Below are 25,706 nucleotides of genomic sequence, written 5' to 3' on the forward strand. Positions count from 1 at the left end.
ATTGTATAGGGTTGCTCTCGACTGTTATTCCCAAAAATATAATTCTTGTTATGCTTATTTTATAACTCTCACTCAGTAGTTCAAAACCTGGAGTATGGAATAAAAGATTAAAGCGGTCGGAGGTCTTGGAGCAATTTTAAACCCAACCCACCCCCACCCCATCCACCCAGTTCCGCAATGCATTGCGATCTGCCAACCTGTTGGGGGGTATGTGGGGGGTGAGGGCTGTTGCACTACAATAACTGTGCCATTCGCTTCAGGACACACAATACTAAAAGTATGGAAAAATGGGAAGCAGCCTGGAAATGAGTGAACCTAAAATAGAGTATATATGGGTTTGGCTGACCAGGACTTGTTAATAATGTAAGTTATGTTGTAGGAAAAATAAATTTTTGAGAGCTTATCCTAGTTGTAAGTGATTTGTTTTTAGAGACATTGCTTTATTGATGGAATTTCAAACTTTAACAGTCTTGAGTTTGGAACACTCATTGCTAAAATTAGCACCTGACTCTTTGGTGCGGAATTGAAAGCACGTGTTTCAAACACACGCAGGTCCAGAAAATGACGCGGCTCATATCCTTTCCTCTACACAGAAGCTGAGATCCAGGTTTTCTATATACTAATAAATATAGGTTTGATCATGAGCACTCAAAAATTTTAAGTTATTAAATTTTTAATAGCATGGTGTTTGCATAAGTTTACTATGGGAACTGAATTAGTACCGTGACTCTTTCATACTAAATCATCTCCTACTCGCTTGTAACGAATGAATATTACTCAGTACAACATCCGACAGGAAAATCGCTCGGCTATTTCAGTCAGATCCTTAAATAACCTCGGAAGCAGTTGTAGGAATACACACCAATTTGCTGTGTTTCGTGAGAGTGGATTATATATAGTGCGGATCTAACACCCACTGGTTACTTCATCAAGTCGTTCCCCCGTAATTCTCGCGGAGGTGGAATTGCTATCATCACAAAGAACTCCATGATAAAACGTCTTAACCACACCACAACATTCAATTTCGACAACACAATGTTTGAACTCGTCCAAACCACACTCACACTGGAGCAAAGGTCAGTCCATTTTTTCTGCCTATACCGCCCTCCTCCGAGTAGAAAAAGCAATCTGGCTGACTCTCTCTCTCTCTCTCTCTCTCTCTCTCTCTCTCTCTCTTGGAGCAGTTTCCGAACTCCTGGACTATGAAAATTCGATATACATCAAAACTCATCGATTCCATTAATGTTTCAACCTCAAACAGTCAGTTAACCAACCCACTCATAAACATGGTTACATTTTAGACTGGATTCTTCATAGACCTGATGATAACACTCTACGGTCCTCCCTGGTATCCCATGACCTTGCATCAGATCACCTCTGCATTATATGCCATCGTAACGTATCAGTCCCTAACTCTCCACCTTCATCTACTACTACGATAACACTCCGTATGATAAATAGAACCAAACTAATGCACGACATCCAAGCTAACCTAACAACTTCCTTACCTCCTACCGCAGAACAACTCGATAACTGCCTGCGTTCATTGCTTGACAAACATGCCCCAGCTACCAAGTGCAGAGTATCAATTCAAAAGTGTTCTCCATGGTATCGCAGTGTTAGGGACCAGCTTCGCATTGCTAAAAGAGACCGCCGCAAAGCTGAGAGGCTCTGGCTTTCCACCAGACTCACTATTCATAAGCGAATATATGAAGCCGCTAAGAAGAATGTCACAAATATAGTCCATGCAGCGAAATCAGCCCACTACACTACTAAGATCATGGAAAGTTCCAGCTGCAAAGAGCTCTTCGAGATTACTAACAAGCTAATGTCAAGGAACAAATCTACACCACTTCCAACTACTTTCTGTCTAGTCGACCTTCCGGACATGTTTGCAGATTTCTTCCGTGACAAAGTACAAACCATTAGAGATAAGCTTGACACCTCAATTTCAATTGACACGTCGTCACCATACAGTTGGGATAAAGAATTTGAGCGGCAAACATTAGCAGCATTTGAACCTGTCTCTATGGATTTCGTACGTACAATCGTGACTAAGAGTGCACCAAAGTCATGTGAACTTGATCCAATTCCAACATCACTGTTGCCTGAGTGCTTAGGTCCAGTGTTGTCTTCACTAACTGATGTTATTAATATCTCTCTCTCATCCGGGGAATTCCCATCATTTTTCAAAACTGCCATTGTAAAGCCTCTGCTGAAGAAACCAACACTAGCCCATAACGATTTAAAGAACTACCGCCCAGTTTCTAATCTCCCATTCATATCAAATATCTTAGAAAATGTTGTTCTATCCCAGCCTGTATCTCATCTAAATTCAAACAGTCTTTTTAGCAATGTACATTCTGCATTTCGCCCTTGCCACAGTACTGAAACTACTGATCTAAAAGTAGTTAATGACATTCTCTATGCGTTGGATAGCGGAAAGATTACAGTCCTCACCCTCCTTGGTTTGTCTGCAGCATTTGACACAATAGACCACGATATATTACTTCACCGTCTCCAGCATGTATTTGGCATTCATGATACAGCCTTAATGTGGTTTAAGTCATACTTGGTCAACAGGACACAAATTGTATCTGCAAATGGAATGGACTCCAGCCCAGTTGTGGTGTTCCACGGGGGTCTGTTCTTGGTCCTGTTCTCTTCATTCTGTACACTCAGTCGCTCTCAAGTGCCATATATCATCATCCAGTGGCTCACCAACTGTACGATGATGACACCCAAATATGCAAATCTAGCCAGCCAACTGAAGTTGATGCTACCATCCAAGGTGTAGAGAGGTGCATTTCTGATGTGAAATCATGGATAACATGTAAGAAGCTGCAGATGAATAATGATAAAACTGAGGCCATTCTGATCACAACATAAAGACTTTCTCATTCACATCCTTTATCTCAAACAATAAATATCAGCAACGCCAACATTAAATTCACACAATCAGTACGAAACCTAGGTGTTACTCTGGATAGTACTCTCACATTGCACCAACATGTCACGAACATATGCAAGGCTGCATATCTTGAGCTGAGACGCATCAGCTCAGTTCGCAAATATCTTTCAGCTGATGCCACTAAAACACTTGTTTGTTCATTAGTACTTTCAAGACTGCACTATTGTAACTCAGTTCTTCTGTTTCATCTCAATATCTGCTCCAGAAACTTCAAACTGTTCAAAATACAGCTTCTCGGATCATACTTAGAGTACCACGATCAGAGCACACCTCCCCGCTGCTCTGTACCATACACTTGCTATCCATTCGATCCAGAATCAAACCCAAAATTTGTTCTCTGTGCCACGTTTCACTGTCGGACTCTAATCCAAAATACCTATCTGAATTCACCCATGTGTATACACCAGCAAGATACTTACGCTCCTCTTCTGACAATCGTATACTCATTATTCCCACTATAAAAACAAAGTCATGTGGACTGCGTTCTTTTGCATACCAGGGCCCAGCAGTGTGGAATGAATTGACCACTGAACTTAGACGCAGAGACATAGTGATCACATTCAAGAGGGCTATCAGAACTCACTTATTTCGACTAATAATGTTTCCTACCTTAAATATTCACAGCATGTTTTTTTTTAATGTTTTCTGATTTCGTGGTGTTTGTTTTTTGTAATCATATATGTTTTTTTTTATCTTTTAGGTGTTGTCAAATGTTGTAAAGCCTTTAGAGCTTATAAAGATTAGGCGCTATACACAGTCCTCATTATTATTATTATTATTATTACAACAGCAAAAGCCGAGAACTTTCCGGTTGTGATTTTATCTTCTTGCGTTGTCTTCTTATTCCATGTGAACGAAAGTAATTCAGAATATAGTTCTGATGGAAATGGTCGAACGATGTTCCGATAGTGGAATATCGTAAGTGAGCCTGGCGATTAGATCATCGCACGGCCAATCCATTCAAGTATTTTCGAATGATATTGAGATATAGGATGACAGGGTACCAGACTAATTGTGTCCGAGCTGTTATTAATAACAACATTCGGCATCCTCAGATATTTCCCTTACAACTTATTTTTAATTTCCTCATATGTGACATGCGTGACTTCTGACATAAGGCAAGTTAATGGGAAAAGGCTAATTATATCTTTGGTGATTAGTACGAGTATCTGTTGAAAAAAGCATAGTAAATGCTGATAAAAATTACACTGCAATTTTATTTTAAGCGTAATGCACCATAATGCTTTACTATTTTTAGCTATTACTCAGGACTTCGTGTCCTATGTTACAGTTATAGGTCTGCACTGTACACACCTTGTTTTATTTTGTGGACATATTTGATATTTAAGGATGCAAGGCACTTGTGTAGCTCATACATTCATTAAAAACGACGGAGGAAGATGGATACAGTACACAAGCTAGACACTGAAATAGATTAAAATTACCAAAACATATTAGCTTGAGAGTGAAGAACCAAGACAGAAGGTATACAGCCGAGATACAGGGGAAATCGCAGTTTCCTTCTCCCATTAATTCTCACTGATATTGATGTTACAGTGAAACATTTTTGTAAAAATTAAGTATAATTTTAATGTGGATAATTTTAATTTTGTATTTTTAATGAGCTATTGTGGGGTCTGATCTGTCAAACCGTTATGAAAAGTTCGGAGTGATGGACTGTCAACATTTTATGATTTCATTTCAGATTGGTCTGGATTATACTCGTCCCAGTTGTCTGATATTTACAGAGAGTGACCATTTGTCCAGTTTTATCCCAGACTTTCTGGTTTTAAGCTGGCCTGTTCCCTGATTAACGTGATCATTTTTCCAAGTGTGCAAGAGGCTGTCTGGTATACTTGAGTTCCATCAATGGCCTCCCTGTATTTAGAGGACTGTGTAGACTACTTGTTATGCTGTTTTTTAAATGTATTATGATATTACTGATTGTGATGGAGACAAACTGTATGGCACTGGATTCAATGGAGAATGGTCTCTGGATTTCGGTGGCCCTAGACTGACAGATTGTTATCTACCCTTTTTTCCTGATATTGCTGGTGGCAGAGACCAATGGTGCTTGGTACAGTTTGTGCTAGAGCATCAGCATTATGATCTAGTTGATTATTGGACCACTCGCTAATAATTAATGTATTTATTATAACTAATTTTCCCCACTGACATACAGCTCTTGTTTGTCCATTAGAGTAAGATAGAATCTTGCCAGGCCAAGGAAAGGTCTTATTATAAACACTAACCTAGGCATAAGATAGAATCTTGCCAGGCCAAGGAAAGGTCTTATTATAAACACTAACCTAGGCATCACTCACTTGCTTACATTTGGCTAGTGTTCCATGTGAACTATCATTTCTAGCAACTTTAGCACTCTTCTCAATTTTATTACAGTCTTCATCAGTTTGTTGTTTAACCCCAAAATCCGTGTCCAGATTGGCAAAGAGCATTTTTCTAACTCTCAACATGTCTTGATTTTAAACCCACATGCACTACTTATTCAGCTACAATTGGAAATGAATGGTTACATAGACTTGTGATTGATCAATATTCCCTTTCTGCTGATTTATAACACTGAATGTTTACATAGACTTGTGCTTTACCAGCATTCCCATTCTGTTGATATATAACTGTAAATGTTTCTATAGACTTGTGCTTTATTAGCATTCCCTTTTTGTTGATATATTACACTGAATGTTTACATAGACTTGTGTTTTATCAGCACTCCCATTCTGTTGATATATAGCAATGAATGTTTACATAGACTTGTGTTTTATCAGCATTCTTTTTTTGTAGATATATTACACTGAATGTGAATGTTTACATAAATTCATGGTTTATCAGTAGTCCCTGTCGGAATCAAGCATATATCAGTCCAGTGGTTGTTGAACTCTGGTGCAAGTTGATAATTCAAGTTTGCTGGTCATCTACCATTCAATTTGTCACTGAACAGTTTTTCTTTATAATATCAGAAAATAGTGATATTGTAATGAACCTAATATGATATCAGAATATTTAATGATATTGTCATGATAATATTGCTGTCAGCACATTTTTCTGATATTGGCACATTTTATGAAATTGTTGAGATAATATTGTAATATCAGCACATTTTATGATGTAGTGATATCAGTACATGTTATGATGTTGTGATATCAGCACATGTTATGATGTTGTGATATCAGCACATGTTATGATGTTGTGATATCAGCACATGTTATGATGTTGTGATATCAACACATGATGTTGTGATATCAGCACATTCATGACATTGTGATATCAGCACAATTTATGACATTGTGATATCAGCACAATTTAAGATATTGTTATATCGTTACAATTCTGAAACTGACATGATATTATTGTGATGTTTATATTAGCAATGAGTCAAGGGAGGTATGGTTCATGGACTTCATTTCATTCCTTTATATGTGTAAAATAACAAATTTTAAGCAACTTCACTAGTAATGCAATGCACGTTTTATGGAGCACTATATTGAGGGAGTATTGTATGTTCTTATAACAAGTTGTTTATTCACTTCAGATATATCCAATGTTTCCATGTAAATGTGCAGCAGTTCAGTGAGAGGGACCAGCATTTGCTTGTAAATGAAAGTAAAGTTCATGATGTTACCATGGGAACACAGGCACCATTTTTCAAGAATATCAGCATAGATACTGATGTGGCCACAAGCCCATCAACCCAACTGCTAGAAAAGCTGAACAAAACAATACTGGATGCCTCAGATGCCTTTAACAATGTATCACATTTGGGGACAGTCCAACACAGTTTCACACAGAATGCAGAGCTTAGCACTGGTGTAACAGCTGCCATCGCAGTTAGCTCGGGCTTTGCCATCATTATTCTAGGTAAGACTAGGTCCTTTTGGGGATCTGCCCTGTATTTCTAATATTATTTACTACTATAAGCCCATACTTTATGATATCCCCTATTGCAAAAGTGTAAGACAGAGTCCATGCTATAGGGACCTGTTATGACTCTGTAATTGTAAACTAAGTAACATAGCAAGAAAAATAACAAATTAAGTAAATCCAAGAAATAGTTTATTTCCATATAAGTGAAAATTTAAGGAAATTTACAGTATTATGAATTAAATCCCAAATAATCCTAACAGTTCAGACTAACAATATGCATTTCAGCCAATCCTGTGGGACAGATGCCCAAAATTTTAAATGCTTCATTTTCCCATCAAATTTGTTAGTAATCAGTGGTCTAGTATTACATCGTCTGTAGCCTAGGATGCTGGAGGTCATGGGTTCGATCCTTAGCCGAGTCATGCCAAAGACGTATGAAAATGATACTAACAGCTGCCTCGCTTGGCGCTCAGCATTAAGAGGTTAGTGTTATGACTGGTCGTCCCGGTGTCAATATAATGTGACTGGGTGGGACATGATGCTACATGTCTGCTGCATGATGTCCCAGTGCTAGACATCACTATAAACTGTTACAGTGCAGACATCATAGTGATATGACTGAACATTTTTTAAAGCTACGTTACATATCCAAATCACACTCACACACACACATTTTCAATAAAATAACTTTTGGGAGATAACTGTTAGTTTTTCTTTCCAACTATCACTTGTCAGAGCATTGTTGTCATTAAATTGTAACAGGATGGACAGATTAGATATTTAACTGATTGTTTCTTTTATTATAATAATAATAATAATAATAATGATAATAATAATGAGGACTTTGTATAGTGCCTAATTTTTAGAAGCTCGAAGCGTTTAATAACATTAGACAACACCTATAAGATAAAAAAAACATATGATATGATTTTTTTAAAAACACCATGAAATTAGAAAACATAAAAAACATGCTAAAATATTTAAGGTAGGAAACATTATTAGGTCTGTGGATTATGTGGATATAAATTACATAAATAACATGGCAAATTGAGGTGTATTCCTGCTGGATGTTCTGCTGAGTAATAAACATGAATACAGGCAGCATCTGCATGGTTGAGATGCATATAAAATGTGTCCATTTATCATGTATTCGTCAGTAACAACTTCAGGCATTACACTAGGAACTTACAAATATTCTCATATGAAAAGTTTCTTAATATTTTTGAGATGTTGGTGACCATTTGCAGTTAGCTCAAGACAACGAAATTTGCATCGTTTCATGTTTCATTGAGTTGGTATCATTACTTTATTAGCATGGAAAATATATCTTATGTAACAAGGACAGAAAAACAAAATTTTATATCTCTATTTAAAATTCATAAAATATATGGGAGCAGCAGTTGACAGGTTTGGTGCTGGAAGTAGCTATTGTTGATAATATTTTGTATTCACTTTCTTCAATGGCCATTTATTTGCTAACTTTATTGGCAGATTTGGCCAGCAATTGTAATTCTGATGTAATCTAAAAGCAGAAATTGTTATGTACAGTGTATTAATGATTTAGTGTGTTGGGTCTGTAATGTATTAGCACATGTATGTAAATTTATATTTTGTTGCATCATTTTCATAGGCACTGCAATTAAAAACCTCTGTCCAGTGCAGGTGGTAACGCTTTATCCACACAAATCAGTGTGTCAGATATGTTACATATATGTTGTGTTCCTGTTTCGACAGACGTGTTACACATGAGAATGGTGTATGTCAATATGTTGTTGCCGTATATGCAGATAATTAAATGCCCACCCACCCCAATTTATTTCTTGCTGGCAAACTTCACAAAGTAAAACTCTGTCAACCAAGAGTTCTGAAATTTAGTTTTGCTTGCTTTGCTTCCTAAATCGCCTTCAAAAATGAATACCACTTGAACACAGTTATAACATGAAGTAATCACACATCCAGTTTTATATGAGGTAAAATCCAACATCAAAGATGCATTGCTGCTGTTCACTAACTTGCCCAAGTGGTCTAAAGTGCAATCCGTTATGGATCACTGCCATCTCACCTCTGTCTGCATGGGTTTGAGTTTCAGATTTGGCCAATGTGAGTATGTGAAAAAGCTTGCTAGTAGCTTCTCGTGGGTTGGGGTTTCTTTCCGGGGTTTTCCCTGGTTCTTCCTACATCATTAATACTGGCTGCCATGTATAGCCTATTGTTTGCTGAAAAATGGCGTTAAACCCAACAACAACAACTAGCCTGCCAGTAACCTTTAGTACAGATGACTTAAACATTCTCATTTGAGGCATTGATATGTAATAACTTTTGTTTGTCTACAATCATCTAGCATCTATTTCATTTACCAATATTGGGTTGACCCACTTCATCATATTTTTACCGATGCAAATTAGTGGGTACACCCACTGCAGTTTTAAAACACTTGACAATTAAGTAAATCACGAAATGTTGATTTATGCCTGACTGCTTTGCTTTCAATTTGCCTGTATTTAAACTACCCAAAGGATAGTTTTTATATCAGCTCTAGTCATGACTATTTACCATTATACATGCTACTTTTAACAGGTACATATACTGGAAGGGGTTTTTGGTTCTATTTTCAAAGATCACTGAAAAGCTTGTTTTTGAAAACACATCTGTGTCGAAGGGTTTTGGGAGTAAATATTGTGTTTTTAGTATGGCAAGCCGTTATGGCAGGTCAGCATCTTGAAAATAAATTTCACATTGCATCAGTGTGATTGAGTCTTCTCAGATAAAACAACAAGACTGATTGGCACCTGACTTAGACTACAGAAGGGATCTGATCTGAAATTAGACGGGCCAATGTGCATTGGGGTATCAGACTCTTTTAGCATTGTGTTTTGGTTTTCAGTAAAAATAGAAACCAACATTCTACTCACATAACATGGACGGCAGATAGTTTGTCTATAAATTAGTAAATTTGTCAAATGTTGAATATATAAATTAAAGTATTCAAGTTATTTTAATTCAAAAGCAATATAAAATGACTCCACTATTTCATTTACTGAAAGTATTATGACAGGGCAAGTCATTGATCATCACGTAACCAGTCGGACAGATGTATCACATGCAAAGTGGGATGATTAGAATTACAGGAAATTAATTGTTAAATAACACATATTTTATGTCAAAACTGTCTTTATTATCACAGTAGCGCATGCACATATTTAATATTTATGAGCAGTTCAAGTCTGAAATGCTTCTCACAGCTTCTTTTCAACTACCACTAGCATCGGATAGTTGACTGTACTGTACTGATGTACCAGTAGTTTTTAATATGCTGATATAATAATAGTCTTGATGTATCAAATTGACATAATCCAGAATGTCTTTGAATGAGCTCACAATAATCCCATAAAAGGATTTAAGTCCAAGCATGCAATTTTAATGAATAATTTAAGTACATGTAAATGAATCCTCTCAAATTAAAATTTGAACACAGTAGTAAATGATTCCAGACTAACATTAAAAAGAAGAATGAGCAATCTTATTGCTTTCACACTTCTATGCATACCCGTTTGTTGCAGTAACCTTTTCTGAAAAACTCTTGAAATCCTAAACTATCCAAATTTTTGTACATTGAAATGCTGACTTAAATGCTTGTATATTGAAAGGATAACTTAAATGCCTGTATACTGAAAGTCTGACTTAAATTCCTGTACACTGAAAGCCTGACTTAAAGGCTTATATATTGAAAAGCTGATTCAAGTTCTTGTAAGTCTGACTTAACTGCTTGCATATTGAAAAGCTCATTCAAAAACTATACAAATTTGTGTCTAGAATCTTCAGGTCATGACTAATGCTGGGCCTTGAACTCAAACCCAAGTAAACATCCTATATATAGTGTACTAACAAGACATAGGAGGTATGCAACAAAACACTAATCATATGCAAAGGTCAAGCAAATTAAATACATGACAGGCCATTCAGGCAAGATTTTTGGCCCTTTTCTCAGCCACCTTTTTGTTCATCATTAATTTCCGTCATTTTAATTTGTGGATGGCTATGCATTTAGGTCAATAAAGAAATGTTACTGTTCTTGGGTAAATAAATCAAAGGTCACAGTCATGGTAAACATAATAAGACCATAGTGGGTTTTGGACATTAAATTTAGTATGTTAATTGCTTATCTAGGGAACTTGAAACAAAGGGTATACATACAGTGTGCCATTTATTGTATATTTCTTTATAATATGCGCATTTACAAAAAGTCTAAAAACCATCTAAAGTGTCTATTGTAAAATGATAAATTTTGACCACTTACTTCATGTTTATGATGCGGGAGGTCATGGTTTCGATCCCCGGCCGAGTCATACCAGAGACTTAAAAAATGGTACTAACAGCTGCCTAATTTGGCGTTCAGCATTAAGAGGTTAGTGTTAGGACTGGTCTACCTGGTGTCAGGATAATGTGACTGGGTGGGACAGCATGCTACATGTCTGCGTTATGATGCCCCAGTGCTAGACATCACTATAAACTGTCACATTGCAGACATCATAGTTAAATTACTGAAAAATTGTTAAAGCTACATTAAAAATAAAAATTACATCACATCCCTTCATGTTTTCCCACCATGTTTCCTTGTTCCCTGTTTTGAAATGGTCAAGAAGTCATTTGAGACCTAACATTTGAGTCCAGAATGGATCCTAGCAAGAAAACTATCATTTGTTTTTTTTATAAATGTAATTCTAACTCTCCAGATATTTTCTAACTAGGCTTATCGATGGTGAAATATGTATGCTTTCATCACTGTGCCGTAAATAAATGTGTACATTTAATCTATAAATTAATTAAAAAAGCAGAGCTGCATTGGCTGAAAATGCTAGACTAGTAACCAAAAGAGTGCAGGTTTAAATCTTAGTATTGGACCAGCCTTCGTCGTCCCCTGTGGTGTGTCCTTTACCCTAATTGCCGTGGCACTAAATTACCTTCTTGTCTTTCTGTTTAAAGCACCCAATCAAAACAAAATGGGGGTCCCAGGCGGTAAAGTAATCTAAAGCGCTTGCTTTTTACCTCATACTGCCTCTGGGTATGTGAAAAAGCTTGTCAGTAACCTCCCATGGTTTGATGGTTCTTCCATCACCAGTTATGCTGACCACCATGTATAGCCTATCATATGCTGTCATTAAACCTAAAATCAACAAAACAACAAACCAAAACAATAAGAACCATAAATTATTGACATTCTCTGTTCCACTGAAGTTTTTGTCAACAGAGTTTTACTTAATTTTAGCCAGGGTTCTTTACTAGTGGGAATGGTATATTTGGGTGAGATAGACATCCCATTTCTAGTCATTTCACCCCAATACACAGAGAAAGTACAGGTGACTTTGCTTTTAGTTGAGTTTACATTCTAACTTGGGGTGAAATAATTCATTGACATATCAATGCATACTTGCACCTTAGAAATACACATATAGATACAAAAGATGGAGAATCGATATAAAATGATACAAGAGGTGGAGAATCGATATAAAATGGTACAAGAGGTGGAGAAACAGTATAAAGCTAGAATACCCTATTGCAAGTCATTTTGATATTCAACAGTCATTAATACATCTTATTTGTTTTCTGACAATTAGTAATTTCCCATGCTCAGAACATAAATATCTAAAACAGTTTGAAATTTTCAGCGACTAATGAAGGACGTGTGATATTGCCAAAAATTTCAGACTCTTAAGATTATTTATGTTCTGAGCAAGGAAAATAATCAAGAATTTTCCAGAGCAAGGAAACAAACTTTTCAGTTGTAATTGTTTACTGTTTTATTCATTGAATTGAGAATTCACCGGAGATAGATGTCGTAGGCACAGGCGCTCATTTACGTCACTGAGCAAAGCCTATTGACAAAGCCTACTTTTACAAATTGAGAAACATGAGGTACATGTAGCTAACTCAAACTTTGCCCCCACATCTCAATTCTGCCAATTCCTTGATGATTATTTTATCCAATCGGTACACTTAACTTCTGATAACATGTATCAGCATAAAGGACACATTCAGAATTTCTTTCCATTTATGAAAAAGAGGTTTACAGAACTTCTTTTACCTTCTCTCTTATTCTGATCCTCATATATTTTGTAGGATGTTTTCAAAACAAAAAGAAACTCAATCCATATTAATACATATTAGCTCCCTGGTCTACCTGTTTCAGTTATTTTGTATCCACGACCCAGCATTTTGGTTGCCCCTGGGCTCATGGCATGAATGAAGCCCTAGATGAGTGAATGCAAATTTATTTGCATGCATGAGATACTATTCGTTAGAATGTACATAATCCCATTTCTGTTTCAGTCATTGCCATAGTTTTCTTCATTAGGAAGAAATGTTTCCAAAAGAGGAAAGCTCCATGGGAAGATAACTTGACTCTAAGCTACATTGCAGATAGCAACTTTGATCTGACAAAGGTGAGAATGCATTGACATGAATTCTGTAAATTTAAAAAATGTGAATTTGAAGTTGTGAAATGTAAAATATTGAGTATTTAGTTTTAGTTTTTCAAATGTCTTTTTTTATTGTAGTTTTCTTTCAAATTCATTACCTAGGTCATTAAGACATGCACGCGCACACACACACACATACACGCATGCAAACACACACACACACACACACACACCATAATAATGTTTTCACTTTGACAGTTCAAGAAATCACAACAAATCCTCTCAATTTTAACTGTCATAGATTAGGTAGCTTTTGGGATGGTTTGTTGTTTGTCTTCCATCGAGCATCCGTCATCAGTTGTCCTTCCATCCATTAGCACATGTTTGTTACTGCTACTCTTCGTAAGCTACTTGCAGGATTGCCTTGAAACTTTATGCACACATTCATCTCATGGTCTAGTTGTTTCTTGAATGAAAATGGTGCAGCTGGGACATTCACTGTCTTTGCCACAGTGGCCAACTTGAAAATCCACTTGTTGAATCTTCTAATGAATTTATGGTCATATCGACATGGAGTTTTCATAATAAGACCTTTTATCATTTTTAACTTTTTATCACTATTCCTAAATGCATAGTCATATCAACATTGGGTTTTCACTAAATGACTTATCTTGATGTCTGGTTGGGTGTAAATGAAAATGGTACCAGTCTGATGTCCAGTATGGACACAAAAATGGCTATAATTAAAATCTTCTTATTGCTATTCATCCTGAATGAGCACTCTGGTGGCCTAGTGGTTAGAGGATTTGTCTCATATGCAGGAGGTTGCAAGTTCAAACCTTGATTGAGTCGTAGCAAAGACTTACTAAATTGTTCTAATGGCTGCCACTTAAGGTGCTAAGCATTAAGAGGTTATTGTTAGGACTGGTCAGCCTGGTGTCAGGATAATGTGACTGGGTGGTACAACATGTTACATGTCTGCGGCATGATGTCCCAGTGCTAGACATCACTATAAGTTGTCACATTGCAGACATCATAGTGATTATACTGAATTGTTTTTAATGCTGTCTAAAAACTCCAAATCACACACACACACACACCTGAATGAAAGTCATATTGACATGGGGGTTTTCACCAAAAGACATCTTATCATGTCTAGTTGGGTTCTAAATAAGAATGGTACCACTTGGACATCTAAGATGGCCTCCATAGTAGCCATTGTTAAAATTGTGTCACTACTTCTTCAGAATGAATGGTCAAATCAGCATGGGGTTTTCACTGAAAGACTTTTCTATGATATCTACTTGCCAGTCATAAATAAAAATGACTTACACTATGGACATTTCAATTGCTATGTTAAAGATCTTTTAAATGTTTTCTCTTATTGTATCGACATATGACTTCAGCAAAAGACTTCTTGTGATGTCTTGGTCCTAAATGGAAATGGTTGTTGTTGTTGTTGTGATTTGGATTTTTGATGTAGCTTTAACAATTCTTCAGTCATATCGCTATGATATCTGCAATGTGGCAGTTCATAGTGATGTCTAGCACTGGAGCATCATACCACAGACATGTAGCATGATCCACCCAGTCACATTATCCTTACACCAGGCCGACCAGTCCTAACACTAACCTAGTAGCTGTTAGTCTAAGTTAGTACCATTTTTATAAGTCTTTGGTATGACTCGGCTGAGGATCGAACCCATGACCTCCCATATAGGAGATGGACACTCTAACCACTAGGCCACCAGAGCAGTAAATGGCAGCCATCTTGAAAATCTAGTTATTTTTACTCTGAAATGAAAATTCTTATCAGCCTGGGGTTGTCATCAGAAGATTTCTTAAGATGTCTTGTTGGTCCTAGATTAAAAAGGGGCTGATCTGATGTCATATTTGGATGTTGAAATTCTTGTTATTGTTAATCCTCTTTAATAAAAAAGTAATTTTGACATAGGGTTTTCATCTGAAGAGTTCTTGCTGTGTCCAGCTGGTCAAAATATAAAACTGACCCTCAATATGGCAACCAAGGTGGTCATTTTGAAAATATTTGACTCCTGTATACTTCCTGCACACCACTCTGCTGTTAGTATCCACTGAAAGTGAAACACATTCTTGTAGCATGTACAAACACATTCTTGTGGCGTGTATAAGCACATTCTTGTAGTATGTTAAACACATTCTTGTAGCATGTATAAACACATTCTTGTAGTATGTTAAACATTCTTGTAGCGTGTATAAGCACATTCTTGTAGCATGTATAAACACATTCTTGTAGTATGTTAAACACATTCTTGTAGTATGTTAAACACATTCTTGTAGCATGTATAAACACATTCTTGTAATGTGTAAACACATTATTGTAGCATGTATAAGCACATTCTTATAGTGTGTATAAACACTTTCTTGTACTGTTATAAACTTTAAAACTTGAGACAGAAGTTTTTTGTGTATTCTCAATCAAGAACCTTGATGGAGATTGGAATGCAGTTTATAGTATATTTTTACTTTATGATTTTTAATTATTTTATATTTTATTTTACTTTATATCCTATTTTGATATACATTGAGTTTGGGTCCCTTTTATTATCGGTATGTATATAAATTGGCAGGGATAAAATGTATTACTCTGCTTTGATTGGCATTTTATTTATTCCTACTTCCTACACACACCCCTCATTTATTCCCTGTTTCTACCCCCTCCCCCAATACCAATACACACAATTTTGAATATTTCCATTATTCTGGATATATGGGTACATGAACATAACATCATAGTTATGGGCCTCTGCTACTTCATTATAGTGGGGTTTCCTCTGTTGTGCTCTTGCCTCAATAGTTGTCTCCCTTTGCATCACCAATTTAAAAGGAAACTTAACAATCATTCAGATTGTAATGTCAGTGTCACTGGTTTACCCAGAAAAGTCAATTTTGCCTTTTTTAAGAAATTGCTACTAATGTCACTGATGAATTTGGTTCCATTCCGATGCTATTTGAATCTGAGTGCAGTGTATTGGCAACTTGATCAAGAAATATTATCATCTAGCAGGTAATGTTAGCAGTTTTGCAGTCTCATAGTGAGATCATGAAAATAAATCCTGTCAAACTTCCAAAATTGTACTACAATGTTTATAAGTCGAGTCCATGTGTAAACTGTACAAATCCATTGATGTTGCCACCCTGTACAAATCCACTGATGTTGCCACCCTGTACAAATCCATTGTTGTTGCCACCTTATCTGGATCTGTTATGTTAAGAGTGATCTATAGAGTAAACAACATAGACCCTACTCTGGCAGTTCAGTATGAAAATGACATTTGGCAGACACTGAATATGTCTGGATTGCCTTGTAATCATGTGATTGAAAACATACTGGAATATTTTAGATGTAGTGAAACAAGCTCTCATCCACAGGATCAAACAATCTATACTACAGAGCATATCATTGACATCAGTTTACACACACACACACACACACACACACACACATAATTCACATTGGCTTATCACCAAGGTTTATTCCGAAGTTTTTGTATGGGATCCCAAGGGCCTAATATAGACCTCATGTCCTAATAAATACTAACTCAGAGATCTTACATAATTTCCGAATCATTTACTTCTTAAATTTTGCTCCTGGTATGATAGGTCCTGGCTCCATTCCCATCCACTTCAGAAAAATCCAAATTTATTATTGGAATTTTGTGCACATAAAGATGAATATTCATCCATGAGCTTACATAGGTGAATATTTCATATAAAATTTATGGAAAGAATTGGATAGTTATTTTTAGACTTGATGCTAACATTGAAACCACTTAAGAGTGTCACAAATTTCATGTGAATAGAGTGTCACAAATAGAGCACAGAAGTCAAATTATATTCCATATGACAAACTTCTATGACTTTTGTACTGAAAACTATAAGAACCTCTTTATCACTGATGGGTCAATTCATTATTCTTTGTAGTGAAAACTGCGAGAATGTCTTTATCACTGGTGGGTCAATTCATTATTCTTTGTAGTGAAAACTGAGAAAATCTGTATCACTGGTGGGTCAATTCATTATTCTTTGTAGTGATTCCTGTAAAAATGTCTTTATCACTGGTGGGTTAATTCATTATTCTTTGTAATGAAAACTGTGAGAATGTCTGTCTCACTAGTGGGTCAATTCATTATTATTTGTAGTGAATACTGTGAGAATGTCTGTATCACTGGTGGGTTAATTCATTATTCTTTGTAGTGAAAACTGAGAGTGTCTTTATCATTAGTGGGTCAATTCATTATTCTTTGTAGTGAAAAAAGAACTGAGAATGTCTGTATCACTGGCGGGTCAATTCGTTATTCTTTGTAGTGAGAACTGTAAGAATGTCTTTATCACAGGTGGGTAAATTCATTATTTCCATGTTTTTCTTCAAAGCATTTGTGACATTGTCATATTTTGTTTGCCCATTCACCCATCCAATGACAATGCCAGTTTCAAATATTTTATGATGAAACATAATGTTTGCAGCTATAGCAGGTAGAAGCATCACATTGGGAAAGAATTTGCATGTTGACTCCTGAGTCTTTGTCCTGGGTGGGATAATGAGGATCGATGGAATATGCATTAGAAATGGGAGGGGGGGTTATGATGGTGAGAGATTGTAGTTGTTTTAGTCATTCTTGTCTTTTTACCATTTATCAGGTTTGTGGGCAGTAATGACAACATGTAATGTGGTTGATGATAGGAACTTTCAACAAGTCATTTTATTAAGTGATAATATATTGATATGAAAAATGTTTTACATAACTTTAATAATTTTATAAAAATATATATTTTCATTTCAGGATAATGTTGATGATTTGGTGTCCCTTGATAATGATTCCTTCTTGAACAGCTTGGACTGCGCCAATTCAACACCATTTCCCGTTTGTTCCTCAGACAATGTAATGAAGCATTATAACTATGCCAATTTTTGACCAATCACAAGCCTTATCAGCATTCATTGCTTGATATGAAGAATCAAACAACTCCAATTTTTTACCATCGTATGTCTTATCAGCATTAATTGCCCAGAGTTTTCAAGTGTCCAATCAGAGACATGCAAAGGGAACTTCAGCATCACCTGGCATAGCAAGTACTGCATGATGCTAACTGTATTTTGATTTCATAGAGTATAAATTGAAATTGTAGAGTACAATCATATATAATTTTGAAGAAGTCACTGAAATCTCTTTTTCTGTTTGTGAAATATTTGTACATATAATGATTATTTATTTTTGGGAAAATTTGATTTTCATTTAAACTAAATGGGGTCTATTTTGTGCAAACCCTAAAGAAAAAAAATGAAAAAAATGTGGAGAAAAGTTTACATCTCAATAACTATATGGTAAAAATACTATTAAGATTACACATTATGACCTATATTAAATTTGATGGGCTGTTCATGTTTAAGTTAGGATAACAATTATTGTGATTTACTTTTGGTACACTTTGTACAAGATTCCTTTTTAACATATCATTCTCAACTTGCAGCATTCCAGCATCAATCATTCCTTTGAAATATATCCATTGATTTTGAAGAAAGAACCCATCTACAACAATGTAAGAGTTGGATCAGTGTGATTTTCTTTTTTGAGAATTTGCCTGATGATGGGATGTAATTCCACAGGGTTACTTTTTAAAAATTAAGTGATCCTCTGATTAATTTATGTCTTTCACCATAAGATGCATTTAAATGAAGAAGCCTATTTTTCTTCTTGTATTTCAGATTCACTGGCAAAATATTTTTTGTCAGAAATGGTATTAAATAACAGATATTAGAAAAGTTCAAAAATATGTTAGAAAAGTTCAAACTGTTTGCACCTGACAATCTATCTCGTGTTGACTATATGTTTATGTCAGTGGCATGGCCACATCAAAATCCTGTCATGGCTATCTGTTACTATCTAAGTGTTAATAAAATACTTACAACAAAGCTATAGTGATATACACATATAATACCATTCTGTAACATATGTAGTCGGGTTACATCTTTGCAGCTTTTATATTTCATACTTTGTAAAATGTTATATAATTTCACGGTGATTTGATTTCATGGCTCTGTCACTGATTATGTGTCTAATCTTATACAGTACTACCCATTTATCTCGACATCCTCGGGTCTGCTGTAATGCTATCGACATAATTGGCTGTTGAGATAAGTGTTATATGGTGGGGGGTTTACATTTAGCACATGTAAGTGAAATTATTTAGTACATAGTAACTTTTCATGAGTTTGTAAAATCTAAGCTTTGTGAAAATAAACAATTGAAAATTTAATTAAATGAAGGCAAAAGCCAAAACCAGTTTGAAAAACACTTGTATACTGACAACTTGCGTTTGTATTATGTTTGTGTTATACTGTACAATCAATCCACTGTCAAACAACATGCCAGCAGCACATGGTTGCATGTACATAAATTGACTTAGATTTTTGGGTTGCCTGAGACAACAAAGGTAAACTTAATATAGCTGCCAAAGGAAAGAGGTTACTCAGAGCGCAATGAAAAGAAAAATGTCACAAAGTTTTGAATTAATAATGCATGTAATTAAGATTATAGCATATTCATTAAATTCAATTAAAATGGAATTTAATTAAAATTTAGGGTATTTAAAATTAGATTATTTTAGCATAACAGGCAGAAATGGGGAATAATGATTGTTCTGAATTTTATGCAAGCTTCTGGTTTTTTTTAGCCTTGATAGTTGTTCTCTCTGTATGAGACACTATAACTTTTCCAAATGTCCATGTGTTTTTTTTTAATATTGCCGATGTGCTTGATTGTGAAAAAATCTGGTCAAACCATTGCACAATGAAAACATCTCTCTGCATGAAACACATGGAAAAGGCATTGTTTCAAACTTACCAACAGCATTGCTCTCCAATATGTTGTCTTCCTCATCTTCTGTTGAATTTCATTTCAACCAAAGCAATAATCTCATCTGCTGGAGATGCTCTGCACTGTTCCATATCATCTGTTTCAACAGCCATCCAAACGAACACATCTTTATGAGTTCCAGTAGCTTCATATAAATCCTCTTTATCAAAACTACACAGGATATCAGATGGGGAAAATTCATGAAATTCAGGAAAGAAGGCATACATAAAGTAATTTTGTACAGTTTCAATAATCCGCAAGCTTTCATTAAGTTGTACAGAGTCCCAAGCAAATCTTCCTTAAATTCTTCTTGCTGATCAATCGCTGACAGCTTTTTGTGGGCAAGAAGTTTTCGATAGTTTGGTTTCAGGTTATGGATGATTCCATGGGTTGCATGAGTGACATGGTATTAAGCGGGAGAAAATTTATCTGGACATGGAGGTCGTCCACATGTGGATGTGCTGAACAATTACAAGCGAGGCAGTCTTTCTTCCTTGTACTTTCATCTTTCTGTCGAGTTTCCTTATCCACTCCATAAAAGTATCAGACATCATCTAAGCTTTCGTGTTTGCACTGTAATTCACAGAAGATGGTGTACATTTTAAAACAGCAAGGAATCTTAGACTTGCCGATAACAATAACAAGCATTTTGTCATTGCCAGTCATGCTGGATGTGATGAGATTGGAGATGTGGTCTTTTTGCTGCTTCCCACCAGTGCATGGATGACCTTGATGCAGTAAGTCTTGTCTGGAGTGCACTTAAAAAAGAAAGCTGTTTCATCTGCATTGTATATATCCTCAGATTTATAATTCTGAATGATATTTTAAAGTTTGGCCTTCCAGGTTCCAAGCTGTGATGTGTCTGTTGACTTGGATTCGCCACAAATCCTATTGTAAGCAATCTTGTGACGATCTTTATAGTGATGGAACCAACCACTTTTTCAAAAATTATGTCATAATCTAAGGGGTTGGTAGAATTTGCAATGCATGTTTCATGAAACCATTTTGCCGCGTCTTCAAATTTAGCAGTTGCCTTCAGTATAGTCTGTTTTTTTGGGCTGACTCGGTAGCATTCAGCCATTCAAACAGCATTGTGTTTCAGTGAAAAAATTTCACACATCTTTGCGAGATGCCCCACCTTCAATTTCTTTCACAGTTAACCATCATAAGCATAAAGTTTCCAGCAGAAAATGATACTTGCATGACAGTTAATTTATTCCAGTCTCTGATGTCCTTCAAAAATGCAACAATTGATCAGATTTCACTACCTTTATATAAATTTGGTAACAACTTTATTTATTGAATGGTGCATTCTTTTTATAAAAGATTTTAGCTGGCTTATTTTGATGAAGAGTGCAATGTTTTATACAAGATTGTAACTGGCTTGTTTCGATGAAGGGTGCAAACACAAACTGCAGCAATGGCAGAATTAAAGTATGGTGGCAAATCAGATAGCTGCTGGCTTTTTAACATAAACGATAAGAAAACAAAGATTTTGTTCAAGTTTGGACCGAGGGCTTCTGTCAACATGTATATTTTTTGTCTTGATGTCAACATAAGCATAACGTATTTGGTTGTAATAATAGACCACGGGACTGGGACTTGGTACTTTTGCATTTATGTCGACATAAGCATAACATATTTGGTTGTAATAATAGACCACGGGACTGGGACTTGGTACTTTTGCATTTATGTCGACATAAGTGGGTAATACTGGATTTTGAGTTTTACTTAATGTATTCTCACACAATATGTAGCTTGTGAACGCATTATGAACAGTTTGAAGTTTAAATAATTCAGAAGCGTTTGATTTATATTCTTGTACATTTTTAGTCAGGGTCCATAGTGGGACATGTAGTTGTGGTATTGATGTCAATTTGTTAAAAATCGTGCCATAAACTCAACCAGATGTTTGATATTTTCAAACCTGCCATTATTTCTTTATTCAGTTATTCCAGTATTCAGAAAGATCACCTTTATTAACAAATGTTGTTGAGAATTTCACTACTGAATTTTCATACATAGAATAGACCCCCGTTTTGACATTAGTAATAAATAACTTTATTGACGTAATTTTAGTAATCAGTTAATTTTAGATTTTTTCAAGACATTTGCATTCTAGGTTTGGCATACTTGATTAATTTGACTCTGAAATCCATCTGTTTTTAAGATCAGGAGAACCTGTCTTGAAAGACCAAATGATAATAGTCTCCCAAGACAGGTGGTATCTCATGACAGGTCATAACACTATATAATGAATATATCAAGACATTGAGAATTTGGTCTCCCAAGACAGGTGGTCTCTCATAGCAGTGGTCTTTCAAGAAAGGTTTTACTTTATCATATCACCAAATAGTTTACATATGGTATGGTCAGAATCTGTTTCAACAATAGATTAAAGCAGTTTAATGTGAATTCACTAGGTTACTGGTCTAGATACTAGTAAATATTAATACTCGATTTTATTGCTATATGTTGTTTTAGCTCAGGTGCTTATGTCTAGATTAATCCAACTGATCTGGCAGTTTTATCTTTAATTCAGTAAATGGGTAGAATGGGCATTCACAAGTTTTTGCATGTTTTTTTATTACAGGGGTCATACAGAGTGCAAATGTTTATCCCTGTTATTATTTTATTGTCAACACCGTACTGCATAAATTGCATCCAAATACTGTTACAATTAAATTTTAAAACATGAAAATATGTGTACTCAAGCTGCGTGTGCATTTCATTCTTTAAATATCACTAATTATGCAAATACCAAACCACAAATTCTTTTAACCCTTTACCTCATGCAAGCTCCTTTTGATGCCTCTACTCCATTCGCATGCAGGTGCCTTTTGATGCCTCTACTCCATTCGCATGCAAGTGTCTTTTGACGCCTCTACTCCGTTCGCATGCAAGCGCCTTTTGATGCCTGCTGTTAACAGCAGCCATTTTAAGCGGGTTTTCATAGCGCCACCTTAGTTTTGATAAATTATCAAATTCAGATGATTTAGTGAATGTAGACTTGTAAATTATGAGTATAAGAAATGGCAGCTACGGTTGGTCATGCGGCTTCACTGACTTGATGGTGAACAAGTTCTCTCAAGATTTTAAAGCATATAAAAAATTCTTCCATGAAAAATAATTACATAGCTATAGCGATCGGACTTTACTCTTAAATTTTTCCACACAAAATTGATGTGTACCGAAAATGTAAAATGGTTAAAATTGCTGTTAAACGTAACATGCACTACATTGCTAAGAGTCGAATAAGTAACATGTGTTCTATTTATAGTGTACTGCACTGGGTAACTTTGCTGTATGAGGTAAAGGGTTCAAATGAAATGTTGCTAAGTCACCTTTGTTGAGCTACAATATTAATTTTGGTGCTCAAGGATAGATCTCATTGTTTGCCACATTATATATTTTCTCAGCGATTTATTCTACTGTGTATAAGAATGAATTGTAAATCAGCATATAATTAGGTCACTGCTACCAGCTTCTTTATGAAATCTCAACCAATGGAATGTCAGTTTCAACAGAAATGCATTTTCAGAAATATTATTGTCAATTTTTGAATTGATATTGATTTAGTTTGTATTGGACTAATTGGAAGTAATCTGTGTAATTTATATTTGAGGGTTTTATAAGTTTTCCCTCTTAATTGTTTTATATCATTTTATATTTTGTTATTAACAGCATTTTGCATAAGTTTCTGGTGTATGATTTTAATTATAATCTATTATTTTCAATTTCTTGCCTTCTTTGTGTTCCATTACATTAGTTTTGTGCAATACAATTGGAGTGACATGGTATAGTACAAAACGTTTTATTTTTCTTATCTGTTAAAGATCTGTTCAAGTGCATTTAATGCTGTTCCAAAATTAAAAAGGGAAGTGGGTGGGATTGAAGTATTTTCCCCAAGGATTGGGATCATTCTGAAAGACTCCACCACCAGTGGGACTTTGGTCTGGTCAGTATGGAACTCTTAGAAGAATCTCAATGAGTCCCATCACCATTAGTTTGAAGTTAGCAATTTCCAATTCCCTGGCCCACCCCTGCTTACATTTTGGAACATTCATACATTGTTTTCATCATTATCCGCATTATTTTGTCATATTGGTAGTCATTGTAGTCATACTTTTTATCATTATCATCTTTGTCATCATCATCATCATCATCATCATATTTATCATGTAACGGTATTATACAATATTTATATTTAAGAAAGATCTTTGTTTATACAAGCAGCATTCATGCCTTTTGGGGCATAGAAGTAAGCATTTATTTGTTATTGGTAAAGTATTTATGTTTCAAATGTTATAACACTGTACAAGATATGTACATTTTATATAATGTGTATTTTACATTACATAAGGGTTGATCTCATCCTAGTTATATCACGCAAGTTTGTCTGTTCGTGAACAAAATATTATAACCATGTATTTGATTGCTATTTATAATTTTCAAAAACTAAAACAGCGAAAATCCTGATCATAACAATGCTCTACTTGCATGTTGGCAATATGTCAGTAGAAAAAAAAGGATCAGTTTAAATTAATTCAGATTTTTTCCCCTTGAATTTTATCAATTGTGTATACATGGTTTAGATTTCACACAGAATAGATCTTAAGCATTTCTCTAAACCAGTGGTTCCCAAACTATTTCAGTCCCCCCTCCCCTTTGTTCCATGAAGTCATCCTCAGCGCCCCCTACCTTACCCAGTAAATGTGCCCCCTTCACCCCATTGCCTATTAGCACACCCCTCTGTAATCCCACCACCCCACAGCGGACAGTACTGCCCACTTTGGGAACTACTGCTCTAAACTGTTAAAAATATAGTAATATAAAATATATATCTGTGAATTTTGTATTTTTCTATCTCCACATTTAAAGACTTCTAAATAGAAATTGCATGACAATATTTTCATTTATAGAATTGTCAAGTTTGACTTAGTGGAAACTGATGATTTAGATCACTTTGGCATCCATGTTCATGTCTGCTCATATATCTGTTCACAATGTTAATGTTTTTAAATTTTATGTATGTCATTTTTAGCTAAATAAAATGTATATTCCAAAAAAGGGGAGTCCCTTGTTTTATTCTTGTAAACTTTGGGAAGTATATCAGTAGGATTCGGTTTAAGTCTTAGACTGATTTCAGACTGTTATTAATCATTACATGCAGTGAACATTTACCAAAATAAACAGTATCCCAGACTTTCTGCCAATTTTAGATACGGTATTTTTATTGTGCAGCATTCATATGCCTGGTAGTTTGATGAAATGAATGTCATGATATAAACAGACATATTACTGTGACCTTTTCTGTTGTTTTAATCCAGAATTAATGCTGCAGTCTGATTGAAATCAGATTTTCAAAGTCCTGTGTGGATATCTGATGGACAACAACAAAAGTTAATGTGTTAGTGACCTTTGAAATCCCAGTCTGCTTACGTTTCATAGTCCATCAGATGATGCGTTGTAACTTGTATTTCACATCAGTAAGAGTTATTATTTGTAATAAAGGCAAGGTCAACAGAACATAAGCTATTA

The 25,706-nt window shown here is 35.4% G+C and overlaps 1 protein-coding gene across 1 annotated transcript; it reads left to right on the forward strand.

Moving 5' to 3' along the window:
* Positions 1 to 819: 819 nt before the first annotated feature.
* Positions 820 to 25,370, forward strand: LOC149784622 (uncharacterized). The gene is made up of 4 exons (XM_089932685.1): positions 820 to 1,076; positions 6,522 to 6,847; positions 13,181 to 13,293; positions 18,093 to 25,370. The coding sequence occupies exons 1-4, from the start codon at positions 988 to 990 to the stop codon at positions 18,222 to 18,224; spliced, it is 660 nt and encodes a 219-aa protein (XP_089788811.1). The 5' UTR covers positions 820 to 987; the 3' UTR covers positions 18,225 to 25,370.
* The last annotated feature ends 336 nt before the right edge of the window (positions 25,371 to 25,706 follow it).

Source organism: Sinohyriopsis cumingii, chromosome 14, assembly GCF_028554795.1.
Source record: "Sinohyriopsis cumingii isolate HCF-2022 chromosome 14, ASM2855479v2, whole genome shotgun sequence".
In the NCBI taxonomy this organism is placed as follows: domain Eukaryota; kingdom Metazoa; phylum Mollusca; class Bivalvia; order Unionida; family Unionidae; genus Sinohyriopsis; species Sinohyriopsis cumingii.

What these genes read in the sequence shown, in the direction of transcription:
- LOC149784622 (XM_089932685.1), top strand. Translation starts at nt 988, where the DNA reads ATGATAAAACGTCTTAACCACACCACAACATTCAATTTCGACAACACA. An exon ending in ACACTCACACTGGAGCAAAG is followed by an intron (nt 1,077 to 6,521) that starts GTCAGTCCATTT and finishes TATTCACTTCAG; the next exon opens with ATATATCCAATGTTTCCATG. An exon ending in CTTTGCCATCATTATTCTAG is followed by an intron (nt 6,848 to 13,180) that starts GTAAGACTAGGT and finishes TTTCTGTTTCAG; the next exon opens with TCATTGCCATAGTTTTCTTC.